This window comes from Bactrocera latifrons, unplaced genomic scaffold, assembly GCF_001853355.1.
Source record: "Bactrocera latifrons isolate USDA-ARS-PBARC rearing strain unplaced genomic scaffold, ASM185335v1 scaffold_10, whole genome shotgun sequence".
Taxonomy (NCBI): domain Eukaryota; kingdom Metazoa; phylum Arthropoda; class Insecta; order Diptera; family Tephritidae; genus Bactrocera; species Bactrocera latifrons.
Window position 1 is genome coordinate 843,709 of NW_017534408.1, and position 19,525 is coordinate 863,233.

Consider the following 19,525-nt stretch of genomic DNA (forward strand, 5'->3'; position numbering starts at 1 on the left):
AGACATCCGGATTTCAACTCTACTCGTCACCCTGATCACTTTGGTATATATAACCCTATATCTGACTCTTTTAGTTTTAGGACTTACAAAAAACCGTTATGTGAACAAAACTATAATACTCTCTTTAGCAACTTTGTTGCGAGAGTATAAAAATAAATAAAGTAATGTAACTCAAAAGATATAGATAGAGTATTAATAAGATAAATATGAAAATTCGATGTAAATATGTCGTTTTTAAGTCTAACCTCGAATATTGTTAAATACTTTTTAATTATTAATATTAATAATTCATAATATTAATATTATGTTTTTACTAAATATCTTGAAAATATACCCAGAAAAAAGTTGATTTTTGTCGTAAGTGTGCTTGAGAACGTATTTAATGTCTTAACTGTACTGTATACACTCTCATTTAAATGCTCTTGATGCTCACTTCCCGAACAATACGTCCTCTGGGGTGATATCTCACGGAGTGCTGCAAAATAATTACCAAGCCTTTATCGATCTCCTGGATGAACCGCACTTTACCTGGGCGATCAATTCGTTTAAGTTCCCGGGGCCGGATGACATTATATGTGCCAGTGCAGCTGCAGTAGCTGTTAAAGTGTCATGCAACTGGTCGTCACCTACCTATACGAACTGCATAAGACTGGGTTACATCTCGAGGGCCTGGAAACGAGTCAGAGTTACGTTCATCTCGAAGTCTGGTAGGGGCTCCCACGTAACGCGTCCCATCAGCCTCTCCTCCCTCTTACTAAAAACTCTGGAGAGACTGTTGGAAAGATACATAAGGAGAAGGGATTATCTATCAGAAGCACAATTCGCTGTTGGGACTTTCCTTGATATTGAGGGTGCTGAAGTTCTCCTCTTCTATAAATTCTGGTCGTTAACGACCTGCTTAAAAAACTTGAGTATCGTGGTATACAGGCGATCTAGCACTTATAGTCAAAGGAAAGTTCCTCAGTATCGTAACGCAGGAATATCTTAGCGTCGTAACAAATTGGGCAGACGGAAGTGGTCTCACCATCTACGCAAGTGAAACCGAGATGGTTTTATTTACAAACATATACAAAATAAGCAGAAAAAAGTAAAAAAGATGAGTTGTTTTGTGTTCGAATTTTAAGAAAAACGCGTTTAAAATAAACTCAAGCTGATTGTACTAAGTTGCTACACTTTAGAAGGAAAAAATGTTAGTACGCTATTTTTAAAGATATAGACCATAGAAATAAAAACTTAAATTTTTCGAAATCTCCAACTCGGTGGACCCATAAGAGAGGAATATAATTTTTAATATTAAATGAGCGCACAATCTAGTATAAATTTATAGCAAGTGATCAGTTAATCAGGTTCTCACATGAAAAAAGTTATTAATCATTTATATGTATATAATTATATTTATTAAATTCACATAACCGGGTGCAGAAACTTACTTTTTATTTAGAATAAATATTTCATCTACACTTGTTGCAATTTGTATGTAAATACGGCAGCACTTCAGCACTCCTACACTGTACAACTGCGCGTTCATGTCCGAAGTCTTTTGTTTTGTGACAATGCTACAAGAATTGCCGGCATATGTATGTATATGTATATAGCTGGCGCATTGCGTCACAGTCAAGGGCAAAGCGTTTAGCTTATACTTAATACAAGCATACATATGCACATAAATGGCATAAGCAACTCGTTAAACGCATATTCGGCAAACTGCCGCGTGATTACATTAATGCAGAGCCACACTAAATTTGGAAAAATTAAAAAAAAAAAAAAAATTAATTCGAGTAAGCCGAACTTACGCATCCCCCCTGCCAATTGCAGAAGCTTGTTTTTATATGATTTTTTTTTTGTCTTTGTCTTTTTGTCTCTTTTTTTGCTTTGCTTTTGAAACCAGATTACATGTGTCACACGCTCTAGCCCCTTAATCGATTTTAAATCTTCAGAAATTCTATGGAAAATCCCAATGCCACTCATGATTATTTAAAACAGAATTTCGGACTAAAATGTCATTAGCTTTAATAAATTACTATGCACGTATTTATTAAGAGATGACATGCTTTCATACACTGTAAATTGAAAGTAGTAAAATTGTGGTAAAAATGATTTTGAAAAAAAAAATATATATTATTATTATTTGTTATCAGCAAAATACTACATTGCTCATATGGTATTTTGCTAGTATTTGATGCAGAGATAAAGAGATCCCCAACTCTCCTGTCACTGGAAATGTGAGAACCGCTCACCTCCGAACTTTGACAGTTGACTGGATTGGGCAGAGAACATAATTTTATAGAAAAAGACCAGAATGTTTATACCAGGAATTATCTCTGGTTGGACTTTCTCTATATAAACATACATGTTTATACATTCTCTGCATGAACCTTCTCTATAAATGTACGTTCTCTGTTGGAAAGACTGGAACGACCAGATTGCAATTACACCAAAAATATATGTGAACGAAGGAATTTGTTGCTGCCGTTGAAGATCGCTAATAAAAATTTAAAACAATAAAAATCAAAGAAAATGTGAAATTTAAATATATTTCATGAAACGTTTTGTAATTTGATGCATAATCGAATTAATTTTCAATTACAAAGGATTAAAAACATTTTGAGATTTTTTTTTATCTGAGTTGCGCGTCAATCCTATTCTGCATGACTATTAGTAACGACTTCGTGGTTTTTTGCGAGCAATAGGAAGTGCATACACATTTTGCCACATATTTCACTTAGATATTATTATACGAATACATATATTTATACCAAAATCCATACCCACTTCATAAGGAACAACATTCTTTAAACTTTAAGCGCCGCAGCATACTGCTATATACGTTTGTATGTATTTTTGCACTATAAACATGCTCACCTTTATAAAATGTACACAAAATCAGCAAACAACTCCACCGGCGCATTGTTTATTTAATTTAAATATTTTTATTCACACCTGTATGTATTTTTAATTTAATTGTATTTTTAATTTAATTGTTGGTGTTGTATACACAGCACGTTCAGCGCAGACGGTTCTGCGTCAGTGTGGACCCTAATAGACAAGTTTTAATTACACGGACAGATTTAATCTACAAATTGGGATTCGATTGGCTTCACTTGCATGGGCGCGCACTTTGAAAAGTAATTTTTTATTTTAATTTATTTGTACATCTGCACTTATATAAAGTATGAACTGTTTAAAATACACTGTTTTTCTACAGATTTGAAAAAAAGTTTTTTTTCCGTTAAAAATAAAGCTTCCCACGTGTAGCTTCTATCAACCAACACGTTTCGCGCTCAACTCGTTATTGAAACGGTTTCAAAAAAATTGTGTTTGTTTGAGCGTATAAAGGCCGGAAATACGGAAAAGGCAGCAAGTGGAGAATGAATAAATGATAAACATATGTAGCGCTGCGCAACAACAACATATGTTAATGCGGCGAAAAAAACTGTTTCATACACTTTTCTGTATTGCAGCAAAGAATAGCGCCGTTTCGGTTAACCTTAGCGGCAGTATGGCGAAACCGGAGCAGTAAATCTGTAGCGCATAAGCGCAGAAGAGGTAGGGTCACACAGTGCAGGCTACAGTGTGTTCATATGGGTAATGTGATAGACAAAAATTTCTGCAATTTTCTTAATTTTAATTAATTAATTTAAATTTTTTCGTCCAAAATGAAACTCTTTAACTTTATGTAATTATTTAAAATTTAATTAACTTTAATTTTTTATTTTGTTAATATTTGAGGGTTAAAAATGGTAATTTTTAATTAGTTCAAATTTAATTTTAATTAAAAATTTCAATTTTAATTTTTTTTGTTGATATTTGAAGTTCACAAATGACACTCTTAACATCAAATACCCAATATCCTTGGCAATCAGTTGTTTTACGTATGTCCGGGTCCTCCGTTAGACGATTCCGACAACAATTCTTTGTCTGCCTTCAGGTGGTACTATACCGTGAAAATATGTTTATATAAATATAATATATAAACAAAACCGTTAAAAAAACACTAACCAGATGAAACAAAAATCTTATCGGGTTTTGGAACAAAAATCACAGATTCCTAGTGGATCCATAATTATTATTAATAAAACTCAAACAATTTATATCAAAACCGATAGAAATAGAGGTTACCATAGTTTCATCTCCTTACTTCTTTTTGAGTGTGTTTAACAGAAGAACAGAAATTCGTACCCGTTCATAGGATCTCACCAAAACCATTCGAAAATCGAAATGTAATTGGCAAAAACAGTGGTAGAATTGGCTTTGTATAATAACAATCGGCTTAACGAACCGATATGAACCTGGCTTAACATCCGACAGAGCACACTGACTTTGCCACAATCTCAAAGTCTCACTTCTTCCGTACATGAGGCTCTTTTGATCCAGCCCCTAGTTCAATGAATTCGAACAATTCCAAAATTTAGTGTACTTGAAAAATTGGCGATTCATTTTAAACATTTCTTCTCACCGACTCTCACGCGTACATTATTTTCAATATTCCAAACGGCGTTGAAATAGTTTTCCCAGTTCCACTATATAGTGATACATTTTCTGTGGCAAATCTTTTATAGCAATTACAGTTATATTTTATAATTTATAACTGTAGCTTATCACACTGTGCTACATTGGTTCGCAATATTAATTACTAATGCTGATGAGATTATTGCAAACCGATATTTGAATACAATAGTTGATTAAAGCGGCTATGTGTGTTTGTGTCACAAATTGACGTATGTAGTCTATAATGAGTAATAGAACGGTGAATTGCAAATCAAAACACAAAAGGAATATTTGCAAGAATGAAATTTTTTTTTTATTTCTTCGTGATTCTTAAACCCACAATTGTACAAAAAATTACTACAAATATTACAGTTTTTTATTTATTTTGTTCAGTTAAGAATTGATAAAAAAAAATAGATATATGTATGTATATACTTAGACTAGTTGCTTTAAAGTCTAGAATTAAAAATGGAAATGCTATGTTTTGAACATAATTTAAATGGAATGATATGATTTCGAGGAAATAAATGATTTCATTTTGAATATTTTGTGTAGATCATTGGAATTTTGTATTTAATGCAAGTGTTGCAAAAGTTTTGTTTTAGCACATCTCATTTCATATTTTGTAAATCTAATTCATTTATTCACTTAAATACGTTGATCTATAACGGTAATTGAATGAGTTGTTACAGAATAATCAAAGTCAATTAGCAAATTTACCGTGTTCCGTTTATATGAGATGTGAATGTAGATAATTAATTCCATATTTGTTCTTGCTTACTATTAGTAGCCATGCTAGAGCCGGTAAATAACTGCTATTTGATGTTTCTTTTCTTTTTATGGATCAGTCGATGCTTTTATGCGACAGTGGCAGTGGTGGTTGCAATGCTATCGACTACAGCTATATTTTCTTCGAATGCATTTTGTGCTTGTATTTGAACTTGTTCATCTGGTTCCAAATGTAACTGTGCATTATTAATAGAATTTTCGATAGCAGTATCTGTGACCACGGTTGATATGGGATTTGTGTCTTCAATCTGGTTATCGCCGCCGTTTTCATTCATATTATTGTCATCGACTGGAGTTTCATTATTTAGTGCTTCTACAATATGGCTCTCCAAATTATTTGACACCTCTGCAACCTCATTAGATTCGTCAACTATTTCAACAGTTGTTTTATTCTCTCCATTTACTTCATTAACTTCATCGCATGTTTCTGTCGCGACTGCATCACCGTTACAACCATTCACATGTTCATTGCCATTAGGCGTGATTTCGTTTGTAAGCTTTTCACCCACTTTTGAATCTATTTCGGTAACTTTTTCCTGCAACTTCAGTTTTAATTCTGCAGGCCATTTTTTGTTCCACTCACGGAAGAGTTTTATCTAACAAAAATTAAATAGTACATTACAAAAACGAAGTTGGTGAATTATTTATGAAAAAGTTTAAGCAAATATTATACTTTAAACAAATTTCTTAAATTACAATCACTATAAAAATAACAGATAGGAGCATTAGGAGAGAATGTATGCTTTAGTTTATATTCATTAATTCTATTTTATTTTATTTTTTGATATACGTTATAACTGTTTACATATACATAGCAGTCACTATACTTACCCTACATTGGAATAAACTCATTGGCTTATCCTGAATGCTGCTTTGGGACACAGAGTTTACAATGCCGTTCATATAAACCTCGTTAGGAATTCCCTGCTGTAGATACTCTAACAACACCGGTACAAAGTCATCGCGCTGCAACTCACTCCACTCGTTAAACCACTGTATGATGTAACGAAACTCGCCATCAATTGATAAATTGTTCATAGCCATTACTATGGCCTAATATTATAATATTTGTGATAGTTTTCAATCAATATACTACCAAAAGTTTGTGAATTAATATGCAGTTCACTGGAATTTTAAGTGTTTTTGTCGACTGAGTCACCGCATTTAGTCCAGCTACCTCGACATCTGAATTGATATTAACTAAACTTTAATTCTTTCACTTTTGTATACGTAAGATACTTAAAGCCGATCTTTTCTTATTGCAGCACTCGCTCACTCGATTGCACAAATACAAATGCTATTACCGCTCTCTTTTCAGCCCAGCTTACCTTTTCCAAACAACCTAGCTTTTTGAGCTCTGCGCGACAGTTTTCTTCGACTAGAAAAGTCAAAGATGAAAAACTAGAATCTCTAAATTGCTTAAAAGCATAGGAATGCACATTTGGATATAATGCAATCTTGTTTTGTTCATATGTACATATGCACAATTCCCATTTCTAGTCAGAATTATAAGCCGCTAACTTCAATTTGAATTTGTAAGTTTACAATTATCAAAGTTTTTAATTTTTTTACTTTAAGATTTCGTGCAAATTATTGCATTCACCATTATAAAAATGCATTTTAGTTTTGTTTTTCTTTCTATGCAATTGTAATTAAAGAGCTGTCAAAGAGCTTCGAAGCTGCCAACATCCGAGGACACATCATTTATAAAAGATAAAAAGGAGGGACGTTACGGAGTAAAAAGTAGGGGCAACAAAATCATATAATATTAAATTATTAACTAAATTGATTCAAGTGTTGTTTAGTAAATTGATTAATTCCATAAATCATACTTCCTGAGTGAAGAATTTTATTTACCCGGGACTCCCTTAAAAATTTGTAAAAGAAAGCTATTCTTTCTCACTAGAGCCTGGAATTGGTAAAGGTAACTTACAATAATTTATATCAAAATATTATTATCAACTCCACAGAATTATCCAGGCAAAATTTTCCAAAATCGCTTTTCCAAATAGGTCTTCATTTTCTTACGATCAATTGGCAAAATCATATTAAAAAATTAATAAAATTAAATAAATTTCCCGCCTTATCGTAAAACATATGTTATCTGGCATCACTTGAAACATATGTCAGAAAATTTCCTTTTCTAGATGAGCACCTTTTTTTCATTTCAGAAATTTAAGCAGGTAAATCGAGAGAAAAGTTAGAATGTAATAATTATAATTTCTTAAAGACATTAAATTAAGAAAACTATTTAATTTTCGGTACAAAGTATATAAAAATAAGGACGCGTTTAGCAAAAACAGAATTCATAGATAATCAAATCATATAGACCTCAGCGCCAACGCATTCACTTGCACGAGTATCAAATCCACCATAAAGGAAGTGCAGCATACGAATTAGTGATAAAGGAATAAAAAATTGTGAAGAAAATTTAAGGGAAAATTGCTGGAAACATGTCGGCGGCGCAAGTTGAAGTGCAGCAAAACAACGAGGATAAAATATTGGATGGAGTGAGTAAAGCAACCGCTAAAGGCACCGACTCAACCGCCTCCACCCTCAATAATGCGTTGAACGAGAATAATAATGCAGTGGAAAAGACCACTAAAATGGATACGTCAACAACAACGCAAGAAGCAACCAACAATGGTGTCGATGAACAAAAGGATTTAGCAGAAAATTACAAAAATCAGGGAAATGAGATGTTAAAAAGTAAGTTAAAATTAATGTTGACACTAACCAAGTAATACTTATATGACCATAGAAAACATAAATTAGTTGTATAAGATTCGCGTGGATTATTATTTTAATGTCGTTGCACTTTCGTTTAATACGTAGGCGCGTGTGTTACAACTAAAAACATTGCGCGCACCCTTAATCGTGCTTCATTCTAACCTTAAACTGTGCAATACCTCACAACAACATAGACGGCAAATATGCAAATATTGAGTATGACAACCCGCCGAACCGATTCCCGTCTGTCGTCTTAACGTTTTTGCTACTAATATAATATATGTAGTTGTCATTAGGTGTTAATTGGTCTGCGATAATGTAAATTGAATTTGCGGACGACTCGAAAAGTACAAAGTCAAAATGTTGAATGTTTGGTTATTGATATATCTCGAAATTATGTAAATTAAAAAATATCAAAAATTTTTTTATCGTTTATTTCAAAATATTAAAAATCAACTTACTTTGTATTCGCAGATAAGGAATTCACTAAAGCAATTGAAATGTACACGAAAGCTATAGAGTTATGCCCCTGTGCAATATACTATGCCAACCGTTCACTAGCTCATCTGCGAGAAGAGAGTTTTGGTTACGCTCTACAAGATGGTATCGCCGCTGTTAAAGCGGATCCAACGTACTTGAAGGGCTATTACCGTCGTGCCGCAGCCCAAATGTCACTTGGTAAATTCAAGCAAGCGTTAGCCGATTTTGAATATGTAAGTACAAATAATTTTTATTCATGTGATAAAAAAAATAAAATAATTTTTTGTTTATAATTTTAGGTCTCAAAATGTCGACCCAATGACAAAGATGCTAAACTTAAGTATACGGAATGCAATAAAATAGTTAAAATGCGTGCTTTCGAACGTGCCATCGCGGTTGATACACCCGAAAAAACGTTAGCCGAAATGTACAAAGAACTAGAAGATATAGGTAAAGCAAATGTGCAATTAGTGGCATGACCATTGATTTCATTCCGCTTTTATTTATTTATAATAAATTATAGCAATCGAAGATGCTTATACGGGGCCGGCCCTCAAAGATAACAAAGTAACATTGGAATTCATGTTGGAACTAATGGAGCATTACAAAAACCAAAAAATTTTGCACCGTAAATACGCTTATAAAGTACGTATTAAGTTGATCATTTCATAATTGCATTTCTATGACTTTTTACATACATAAATATATCATATAATCTTTTATAGATTAGATTAGTATTTGTATTACCACCTAAATGTACGCGCTCATATCTCTCATTACATACTAAATATTCAATCACCGTTTTGTTAGTCTACCTAATATCTATATCTAAAAGAAAAAAACTGTATCACTAAATTGTTTTCCAGATACTCTGCGATGTTGACGAATATATGCGAACGCAACCCTCGCTCGTTGACATTAATGTACCCGATGAATCGAAATTTACAATTTGTGGCGATATTCATGGTCAGTTCTATGATCTTATGAATATCTTCAAAATAAATGGCTTGCCATCGCCGACGAATCCATATCTATTCAATGGCGATTTCGTTGATAGAGGCTCATTTTCTGTTGAGTGTATATTCACACTTTTCGGTTTTAAACTTTTATATCCGAATCACTTCTTTATGTCTCGTGGTAAGTAAAAATAAAACAAATTTTAATGATCATTTAGTAATGAAATTTACTGAGATTAATTATATTCACGTATTTTAGGCAACCACGAGAGCATTAACATGAATCACATGTACGGCTTCACTGGTGAAGTATCGGCAAAATATACCTCCCGCATGGCTGATATGTTTACGCGTGTATTCAATTGGTTGCCGCTATGCCATTGCATTAACAAGAAGATTCTTGTCATGCATGGTGGTCTGTTTTCGAAAGACAATGTCGTTTTAGATGACTTACGCTGCATCGACCGCAACTGCCAGCCACCCGAGGAGGGACTCATGTGTGAACTATTATGGTCCGATCCGCAAGCATGGCCCGGTCGTGGTCCCTCGAAACGTGGTGTGGGCATACAATTCGGACCCGATGTTACAAAGGCATTTTGTAAACGAAATAATTTGGATTATGTTGTACGCAGTCATGAGGTCAAAGATATGGGCTATGAAGTCACACATGATGGCCAATGCATTACGGTGTTTTCCGCACCTAATTACTGGTAAGTTATGTCAATTTGTAATCTAATGAGCATATAATGCTTGCAACAATATCGTAATATCGTATATCCAAAATCGCAATATCGTAAATAAAATTGTTTACCGTAATTTTTTCTAACAGCGATACTATGGGCAATATGGGCGCTTTTATAACAATAAAAGGCAATGATTTGAAACCGAATTTCAAATCATTCGAATCTGTGGTAAGTATATTCATACAAACTTTTTCACGACCCTTTGAAAGTCTGTAAACGTAATGGAATTTTTTTGCTTCATTACAGCCTCATCCTGATGTAAAGCCAATGGCATATGCAAACAGCTTAATGAGCATGCTGTCCATGTAGTTTAAGTTAACTCTGTATAGTAATATAAAATTCGGCTGGCGTTTAAGCAAGTATTGTATATCTTAAACAAGGAAACAAATCATTAGACGATAAAACAAAAATATCAGCATGTCGTATGAACACTACCGCATTTTGAACTCAAAAATTGCTCACGAAATAAAGTCACAGAGTTTCACATTTATAAAGAAGAAAACGTAAACTGGTGCTTAGTATAGAATCGCTAAAATAAAGAACATGCTAACTACAATCTATTTTTAAACTAGTATGGTAAAAACATCAATTACTATCTAATTTTAATAGTATAACATATTGCGAACCGTAAATTCACTATATTCGATATACGCAGTTTTTAGCGTAAAAACCTGCTTCCTAAAAGCTTGGCTTTGTTAAAGTTTATTTTGCAAATTTCAAAACAAAAAATGCAGAGAATATTAAATTAAACTACATGCAATTACTTATTGATTTGTTGGTTACTTGTTTTCAATTTTTAAAGTCGAAAATAATGTAAAAAGTTGTCGAGTCACATACACAATTTTTGTATTTTTCATTAAGCTTTTTACCAATTTTCAATTGCTTTGCAAATTTTATCAACCGAACGAAAATGCGTTTAAGTCAACCAAAATCTAAATTATGCCACATTTTAGTTTTATTTTACATTTAACACGTATATACAACTGTAAAAAAATGTATAGAAATAGAGAAAGGAAAATATGTTTTGCTATGAATATATCCAAAAGCGTCGTTTTATTCATTTTATAATTATATATTATTTTTATATAGTTATATATTAAGATGTCTTATGCAAAAAGCACTAAGCACTATCAGGGTTGCAAATAATATATTAAGAAATAAATAATTTAATTAATATTTTTTAATGTCGAAAATCTTAATTAAAATAACTTTATATTTGTAATTTAATTTCAAATACGGGATTAAGAAATATAAAAAACTTAATTCCAATGATCGAATTAAAAGTTATTTTTAATTTTTTTCCCAAATACCGGATTACAAAAAAACTTCAATTTTAAATAAGGAACTAAAAACTAAACAATACCAAAAACCGGATTACAATATTTCAAATTTTTTAGCCAAAACACGGATTAAAATTTATTTTTAATTTTTTATCACAAATACCGGATTGGAAAAAAATATTTTAATTCCAAATACGGAACTAAAAAAGTAAAAAAAAATTCTAAAAACCGGATTAAATTATTTTTAATTTTCACACAACACAAATACGGAACTAAAAACTAAAAAATTAAAAATTTTAATTCCAAAAACCGGGTTTAATTATTTTTGATCCCAAAAAATCTTAATTAATATAATTTTTAATCTAAAAAACCGTATTGTAAAATAAAAAAATCTTAATTCCCAAATATTGGATTGAAAAAAAGCTAATTAAAAAAACCGGATTAAATTTTTTAATTTCATTTTTTAAATTTTTTCCTAAATACCGGATAGAAAAAAATTAAACAAAATATATTTTAATCACAAAAATGGAACTAAAAAATTAAGTTCCAAAAATTGGTTTAAATTGTTTTAAATTTTTAATCCCAAAAAGCGTATTGTAAAATAAAAATAATCCCAAGTATACAATTAAGAATCAAAGGAAATTATTATTTTTTTGCGTTCGCTTGTTTCGTGTTCTACCGTTTTGAACTAGAACTAGCACAGAGCCAACATTTTCAATATTATAGAGCACTGGTCGGTAAGCTTACACGATTTATACTTTATCAATTTTTAATTCTGGTTTTGGGATTAAAGACAAATTTTAAATTCTTGCTATGTATGAAACAAATATAAATGTAAATTAAATTTCAATATATATAAAAAATTAGTTTAATTTGTATTTGAAGTTGTTGGTATTAAAAATTGAAAACTTAATTGAGTTTCGAAAATTTTGAAATTAAATATTGAAAATTTAACTTTAAATTCGAATTTTGGAAAATTAATTAAGTTTCGAAAATTTTGAAATTGAATATTGAAATTTAAACTTTTAATTTAAAATTTCAGAAAAATTTCAAATTAAATATTGAAAATTTAACTTTTAATTCAAAATTTTTAAATATCGAATATCCAACTCATAATACCAATTTTCAAAAGTTGAAACTTAGTGAAGTTTCGAAAATTTTGAAATTAAATATTGAAAATTTAATTTAATTCAAAATTTTTAAAAATATAATTTTTATTACATAATTCTTAAATTGAAAAATTCGGAATTTTGAGTACGATACAGTCAATGAATTTTAGTTCTTTTGTAAACTTTTAAATTTCCTCTAAATTTACTTTGTTTATATAAACAAACATATATCTACCGCTATGCTTTAGTTTCGGTCTAGTGTAAGCAGTAAAAAACGAGAAATTGTAAAGACAAACAGCCGCATAGAACATAAATTGGTGCATGCATGTTGCCGAATGAATTTAACTCTGCATGAATGGCTGGGCTAGATGCCACATACTCTTAGTCACACATACATACATATATTTATATATAATACATACATACATACATATAAATATATATATATATATATTCATATTAAGTGTGAAAATGGAAAATTGCATTTTGATATGCGTGAACTGGAATGAAAACAAAGTATAGAGCAATTAAAACAATACATACGTACATATGTATCAAATTAAAATTTTTAATAAAGTGAACTTCACATAGTTTCAAAACATTGCTTCGTGTGTATTTAAATGGTTACACTGCCTCCAATGTGACAGTTGCTTCAAGCATTCTTTTATTTTTCTTATTATTATAATTTTTTTTTTTTTTTTGGAACTTTACACACACTACATGTGCCACAAAATTCAGACTTTCAAAAACACTACAAAAAAAAATTTTTTTTAGTCAAAAACTAAAGATTTTTAAACCATTTAGTTTGTTGTAAAATTTCCGTTACAAATCAGCACAAAATCCAACAGTTTGCTGTTTTACCAATCGAATAGCTTGCGACAACTTTGGAGCCAGGCTTTCGGCACGAAATATATTTTTGACTTACAGGACTCGTATCTGTTTATTTTTTAGCATTGAATATATGAAGCGCCCAGTTTCTGCGCACACAGTAGAATGAGGTATTGGAAGTGCTATTTTTTTGGCGTCAGGCCATTAATTGGAATATATTTAGTTGTTTCTGTTTTTAGTTGCCCCAATGAAGCACAAACAACACCAACATATTTCGAAAATCGAAGGTAGTCAACTTGAAGTTTGTATCGCATATAGCAAGTAACGGTATTTTTCTCTTCGAAGAACACGGTTTAATAGCATGCATGAAATTAATGAGGATCGCGTGCGTGGCTGCCGGCCGGCAAGACAATGTGCTCCCAGACGCAGTTTGGACGCAGCCACGCCTAGGTTTCCGCCTTCGCCACGCCAATATGAGGCGCACGAATTTGGTTTATGCGAAGATGAGCAATTCCAACATCCGCGTATGTTCGAAAATCTTAACTGTAAGTTAACGCCGCACATTTTAAGTATGAACTTCGTACGCCTGCGCTCACATCGTACTTCATTTCACAGTTGAAACGAATGCTGGGGCCTTCGAAGCGATGCGCGCGGCGAACGCTAGGCCAGCATATCAACAGCAGCCGCAATTCAATATCTGTGATCTGCCATCAGAACAGCTGGATGATTTTTCAAGCCCCAACTTTAGTGAAGCTTATGACGAGAACGCATGCAATGTTTGTCCGCAACAGCCAAAAACGCCTGATATTTGCGATATATCCGCACCGGAGTTTTGCGAAATATCAGATGCTTCACCGTGGCCGGCTCAAACGCCGCCAAGGCGTGTGCAGTCGCCCAGAAGACAGCAACAAAGAACTCCTGATTTATGCGATATATCCGCGCCGGACTTTCTCGATATATCAGCCATTTCAACTAGCCCTCCGAGGCGTACACAATCGCCAGTGCACCAACACAGAAGGCAATCATTTCCGGATAGTTGCTTAGATGACGAATCGGCTCCAATATGCAATAGCACAATGTGCTCGCCGTCGCCACAAATACATTATACACCTATCGGTTTAATGGATACACCCGATGTGTGTGCACCAACACCACCGGCGCCGACACCAACACCGCTACCTCATTTTTCGCCAATCAGACTACAGCCGTCGCCGGTACAGTATCCCAGCGAATGCTTGGAAGATATTTCTGTGCCTTCATTTGAACGCACCGTCTCCGATATGCCATCACCAGCAAGAGTGCAAATGCCGGAGAATTTGCCTTCCGATATGGTTTGCGATATTAGCGCACCGTCGTTTGGTTCACCGCCAACGCCGTCCATGTCCTTTCCAAGTGAGGCATTAGAACAAATGACGATGCCTTCATTCGAGGACGCCTCATGTGGTTCACCGTTAGATATGCGCTTCCTCTTGGATTCCAGATTGGCCGAAGAAAGCCCACCGTCATTCGCCTCCTCACGTGCTTCCTCGCCGAAACGATCCTTCTCCAGAAGAGACACACCTTTGCCAGCAGCGCCAACTTCACAAGGTGTTTGTCCTTCACCGTGTGCAGTACTCCAGCAGGAACAACAAAACTATGAGCCTACTCCGATACGCAAACGACCACCTCGTAGGTTCAATCTTGCACAGTTAATATCGCAACGTTCAGCAACTGCAGAATGCTCACCCATGAGAGCTTCGTCTCCTTCCACAGTAGGTACACCTACTCCCCCAGCGCCACATTTTTCCTATTATTCCCCGACACCAGTCCGGGGTCACTCTCTACCTAAAGATTTGCCTAGTGAATGTCTAACAGATGTCAGTGAACCATCATACTACAGCAGTCCTCCTCGAACACCTGGTCAAATGCGTCCCCTGCCTAGTAATTTACCTAGTGAATGTCTTGGGGATATTAGTGAGCCATCATATGAAAGGACCCCACCCGCACGAACACCATCTCTGCCACATGAACTGCCATCCGAACTTTTATGTGATATGTCTCAACCGATGTACGACACACCACGTAGTGAACGTTTGTCCAGCATGACAATGCCTTCATTTGAAGACGCATCCTGTGGATCACCATTGGATCGCCGATTTTTATTGGATTCAAGAATTATGGACGAAAGTCAACCATCTTTTGCTCCTTCACCTCGCAGTTTATCGCCGTGCAGATCCCTTCCGCCTTGTGCTCAACCAACAGCAATATATCCCTCCATTCCACATGCACAATCCCGATCTGCAACTCCTCAACGATCACAATATTCTCCTCGGTATTCACCAGCACCGAGGTCTACACGTTCAAGGAGTCCCTCACCTGTGTGTTCTCCTACACCACCTGCCCCACATTTCAGTTTGCGATCTCCTACACCGGTGAGATCAACACCAAGATGTCCAATGCCAACAGATATGCCCGATGAATGTTTGACAGATATAACTGAACCAGAATATTTTAGCAGTTATTACAACGCATCGCCGCCTCAAAGGTCATTCCCCAGTAATATGGGCAGCGAATGCATATCTGATATTAGTGCTCCATGTTTTGAGAGAACGCCACCTATTAGGACACCGGAAATGCCAAAGAATCTACCATCAGATATGTTATGTGACATAAGTTCACCAAAGTATCAATCGCCAGGTAGCGAGCATTTATCTTATGAATCAATGCCATCTTTTGCGGACACTTCGTGTGGATCACCATTGGACCGAAGATTCCTTTTAGATCCCCGTTTGGCTGATGAGTCCATGCCAACAATGTTTTCTTCTAGATCACCATCGCTGTCACATGGAAATCAATATTCATCGAGTATAAAAGACGAATCGAGCTTTGACAAAACATATTGCGAAATTATTCAACGTTTCAATTCATTAAAATCTAAACTTCATAGACCACTGGCTGACACATCTGGTCATCCAGCACAACCTAGTTTGAACAGTGGCGGGATGCCACCAGGTGAATGTGTTCGAGAAACAGTTATAGAACGAACGGAAAACGAGAATGGGCAACTTGAAAGCACCACCCAGCACATTGTTGTCACGGTTGATCCACGCGGATCCATACAAACACACACTAAAGAGATTAAGACTAAATTTCCGAAAAGTTCACCTACCAGGTTAGTCCCTCCTTCCGCGGATTCTGGTATACTCTCCGAAAGCCCACGGCCAGCAGCACAAATAGAAAATTTGCGTGACTCAATACGTAGACGTTTAAGCTTTGATCTATCCGACATGCCATGTGACAACCTTGCCGATGTCACTCCACCATGCGTGGATGACTTACCGTCTATGTCCGCAGAAAATATTCTGCAACATTTATCCAGCATTCCCGAAGAACAACTATCAAGGGTTTCAGCACCATCTTATCGAACTCCCCCGGTTGCATCTCTTTCATATCCAAGTGAAATGTTGGATGAAATGTCCATACCATCTTTCCAAAATGCATCATGCGGTTCACCGCTGGATCGGCGATTCCTACTCGATCCTAGGCTAGCAGACGAGAGCCCACCATTATTTGCATCATCCTACGTCTCATCACCAACCCCACCTTCTCGTTCCGTACATTCAACAGCGGAAACGCCGCACCTACGTAGTCGAGGCCAAACAGCATTTCAAGCATTCACTCCTCAACGTCCGACGCACGAAATGCAACCAGAGTTTGGTACTATAAAATCACCCGAACGATTCCAACCGCTTTCATCAACTTTAAGAGAAACACATTCGCCCTCAATGCACATTCCACCAGCGCCCCACTTTTCACTGCGTTCACCTACACCTATTGGTCCGTCACCGGGAAGAAGTTATCCAACAAATTTACCTCACGAGCAAATAGCTGACATAAGTGAGCCAACTTTCTTCAGCAGTACACCAGTAACTTCCCCACGAAGATTTTCTCTACCAAGAAACATGCCAAGTGAACGGCTTGACGATATGAGCCAACCATCTTATCAGAGAACTCCACCTCCGCAAACACCACGCACGCCTACGAACTTACCTAGCGAAATGCTTGGGGATATTTCTGCACCTTCTTACCAATCACCAGCAAGTGAACATATTTCACATGTCACTATGCCCAGTTTTGCGGATGTCTCATATGAATCACCACTGGATAGACGATTCCTCTTAGACCCCAGAATTGCGGATGAATCTATGCCAACATTACTAAGAACACCATCCACACAACGAACCCCCCTTACTAGTAAACAAAGACCAGCTACAAGTACACCAAGACCTGATGCAGCTAGACGTCGTCTTTCGTATAGTCAGCCGGACTCAACCAGAGGTAGCCCGTTCAGAGGCAGTCCAAAAAGAAGCAACTCTGAAGGTAGGGATGGCCAGGGTCATCGTGGCCCAGCAACTGTAGAGCAAACGCACACGACAATTAAACAAAGTGGCACCTATGAACAAGAACACAGTGTAACGCCGGGGCATTCTGGCACGCAAGGACGCCACAGCCAAACGCCATTAATGGATAGCACCAAAGAGCAACTAAAAATAACGACCTCAACTGTTTCTATCTCACGTGTTTACCACGACGGACCGACTGAAAAAGCAACAGGTGGCCACCAACGTAGGAGAAGTATGTCACTACCTAGTGAAAACCTTGGCGATATTTCAATGCCCGCCAGTCCACCGTCAATGGGCATGTCACACACAAATCATTTACAACAACGAAAAATGTCACCAATGAGTCAAATGCTTAATGACGGTTCCATGCCGCCAAGTCCGCCATCCATGTCAATGACACGAACTGGGCGTTCAACACCACGTCGAAATCGACGAAGATCTGTTCAAGATGTCAATGATATATCGCCCATTTCTTTTGCATCTACAATGCCCTCCACCGATAGATCTGGATCGACTACGGGTGCTGGAAGAACGAGCGGCAAATATATGTCAACATCATCGAGAGGCTTCTCTGGTTTAGCAAACTACGCGCCTTTCTGCGAACAGATTCGTTCGCGTAATAGCTCCAATGCTTGTGATCCATGTGACCCTTGCTGCCCCACTGTTCAAGATGTAGATACTTGTGCTGATTTCTCCAATTCAGATACATGTGATCCATGTGCTGGTTTTCTAGAATCTAACAGATCTCAGAATAATAACCCTTGCTAAAGACATAAAATTCAATTGGTAAAACAACACAGCAAAACTTTTCAATCCGCAACTTCATTAAGCACACAAAAATACTCGGTACGCAAAATTTTACGTATAATAAACAATAAAAAAGATAATTTTATTTAAGTAAAAAATATTTTTTATACCTTGAAGACAGTATATTAAGTTTGCCAAGAAGTTTCTGACACCCGAAAGGGAGCGAAGACCCTATAAAATATTTTTAAAAATAATTAGCGTGACGAACTGAGTCATTGAGCTAAACCCATCTGTTTGTCTGTCCGTCTGATATATCCGTCCGATATATCGACCTGAAATTTTCCATACATCACTTGCTGCTCTCGTCACTTTCGTGTCTCACGGCAACTCGAGCTCTTCTTCTGCAATGGGTGGTGGTTTGACTCCAAGTATGCCATTCACTGAGAGGGAGTCGGTGAAGGTGTTGATGGGTCCACTATACGTTCAGTGCTCGTCGGAAGGTAATTGCGCCCGAAGTCTGGTCGGCGTATTTTTTGATGTCGTCGACGTAGTTGATGGATGACCTCTTGATGCTCGTAGAAGGCGGTTTCGCTCCATGCTTATGACTGCAGAGAAGATTTCTACAAAAGCATCCCAGCAGGGACTGCCGGAGAGGAGCTTATTATGCTCCTTAACTGGGAGTATACGGGTCTTACCGTGCAGGTGTTCGATGGGAGAAATCAAGAGGCATTTTGTCGTAGTTCGGAGTGCAATTATATGACAAGTCCGGAGATCCGTTTACTATTTGTTTTCATCGATAGGAACACACTGGCTAAGCAGCACTACGACCCCTACGCAGAAGTCGAAAGTTGGATGTCTGCTTGGTTTGCTTGGTTTGCTTCAAAATACGAACATTCGGCATGGGACCCATAAATTACCACGAAGGTGGTATAAATGTGTAAAAAAAGCAATGGTCAATATTTTCAATAAAAATTTTTTTACTGTTCCATTCAA

The 19,525-nt window shown here is 35.8% G+C and overlaps 4 protein-coding genes across 7 annotated transcripts in view; 2 read left to right on the top strand and 2 right to left on the bottom strand.

The window, feature by feature from the left end:
• LOC108965667 overlaps positions 1-3,274 on the bottom strand; it is a 10,532-nt gene extending 7,258 nt beyond the window's left edge. Inside the window, exon 1 of the mRNA XM_018928224.1 lies at positions 2,863-3,274. Coding sequence (XP_018783769.1) covers positions 2,863-2,908 — 46 coding nt within the window. The 5' untranslated portion in view covers positions 2,909-3,274. The remainder of the gene's footprint in view (positions 1-2,862) is intronic.
• A 1,786-nt stretch (positions 3,275-5,060) lies between these two features.
• LOC108965817 lies at positions 5,061-6,927 on the bottom strand. Of its 2 annotated transcripts, none has more exons than XR_001993141.1 (3): positions 6,109-6,927; positions 5,209-5,873; positions 5,061-5,150 (listed from the first exon to the last, which is right to left on the bottom strand). XR_001993141.1 is itself a non-coding variant. In XM_018928478.1 (3 exons), exons 2-3 carry the CDS (start codon positions 6,319-6,321, stop codon positions 5,346-5,348), a joined length of 741 nt encoding a protein of 246 aa, XP_018784023.1. In that variant the 5' UTR covers positions 6,322-6,462; positions 6,606-6,927; the 3' UTR covers positions 5,061-5,345. The 2 variants fall into 2 exon arrangements, 1 of the variants encoding a protein (XP_018784023.1); XM_018928478.1 differs by having other exon boundaries at positions 5,061-5,873; positions 6,109-6,462; positions 6,606-6,927.
• A 483-nt stretch (positions 6,928-7,410) lies between these two features.
• On the top strand, positions 7,411-11,231 carry LOC108965717 (serine/threonine-protein phosphatase 5). Of its 2 annotated transcripts, XM_018928315.1 has the most exons (9): positions 7,411-7,460; positions 7,547-7,986; positions 8,482-8,720; positions 8,787-8,937; positions 9,011-9,132; positions 9,354-9,624; positions 9,703-10,153; positions 10,273-10,354; positions 10,433-11,231. In XM_018928315.1, exons 2-9 carry the CDS (start codon positions 7,731-7,733, stop codon positions 10,493-10,495), a joined length of 1,635 nt encoding a protein of 544 aa, XP_018783860.1. In that variant the 5' UTR covers positions 7,411-7,460; positions 7,547-7,730; the 3' UTR covers positions 10,496-11,231. The 2 variants fall into 2 exon arrangements, with proteins under 2 accessions (XP_018783860.1, XP_018783852.1); XM_018928307.1 differs by lacking the exon at positions 7,411-7,460 and having other exon boundaries at positions 7,491-7,986.
• Positions 11,232-13,324: 2,093 nt separating this feature from the next.
• On the top strand, positions 13,325-19,391 carry LOC108966965 (putative NPIP-like protein). Of its 2 annotated transcripts, none has more exons than XM_018930160.1 (4): positions 13,325-13,573; positions 13,627-13,690; positions 13,749-13,948; positions 14,019-19,391. In XM_018930160.1, exons 3-4 carry the CDS (start codon positions 13,765-13,767, stop codon positions 18,551-18,553), a joined length of 4,719 nt encoding a protein of 1,572 aa, XP_018785705.1. In that variant the 5' UTR covers positions 13,325-13,573; positions 13,627-13,690; positions 13,749-13,764; the 3' UTR covers positions 18,554-19,391. The 2 variants fall into 2 exon arrangements, with proteins under 2 accessions (XP_018785705.1, XP_018785699.1); XM_018930154.1 differs by having other exon boundaries at positions 13,643-13,690.
• Positions 19,392-19,525: the final 134 nt, after the last annotated feature.

Bases quoted from the DNA above. Each gene is read 5' to 3' on its own strand.
- LOC108965817 (XM_018928478.1), bottom strand. From the start codon at position 6,321: ATGGCTATGAACAATTTATCAATTGATGGCGAGTTTCGTTACATCATA. The intron at 5,874-6,108 runs GTAAGTATAGTG...AATTTTTGTTAG, and splicing joins TGAGTTTATTCCAATGTAGG to ATAAAACTCTTCCGTGAGTG.
- LOC108965717 (XM_018928315.1), top strand. From the start codon at position 7,731: ATGTCGGCGGCGCAAGTTGAAGTGCAGCAAAACAACGAGGATAAAATA. The intron at 8,938-9,010 runs GTAAAGCAAATG...AATAAATTATAG, and splicing joins CAAAGAACTAGAAGATATAG to CAATCGAAGATGCTTATACG. The intron at 9,133-9,353 runs GTACGTATTAAG...ATTGTTTTCCAG, and splicing joins ACCGTAAATACGCTTATAAA to ATACTCTGCGATGTTGACGA.
- LOC108966965 (XM_018930154.1), top strand. The intron at 13,691-13,748 runs GTAGTCAACTTG...TTCTCTTCGAAG, and splicing joins ACATATTTCGAAAATCGAAG to AACACGGTTTAATAGCATGC. The intron at 13,949-14,018 runs GTAAGTTAACGC...TTCATTTCACAG, and splicing joins TATGTTCGAAAATCTTAACT to TTGAAACGAATGCTGGGGCC.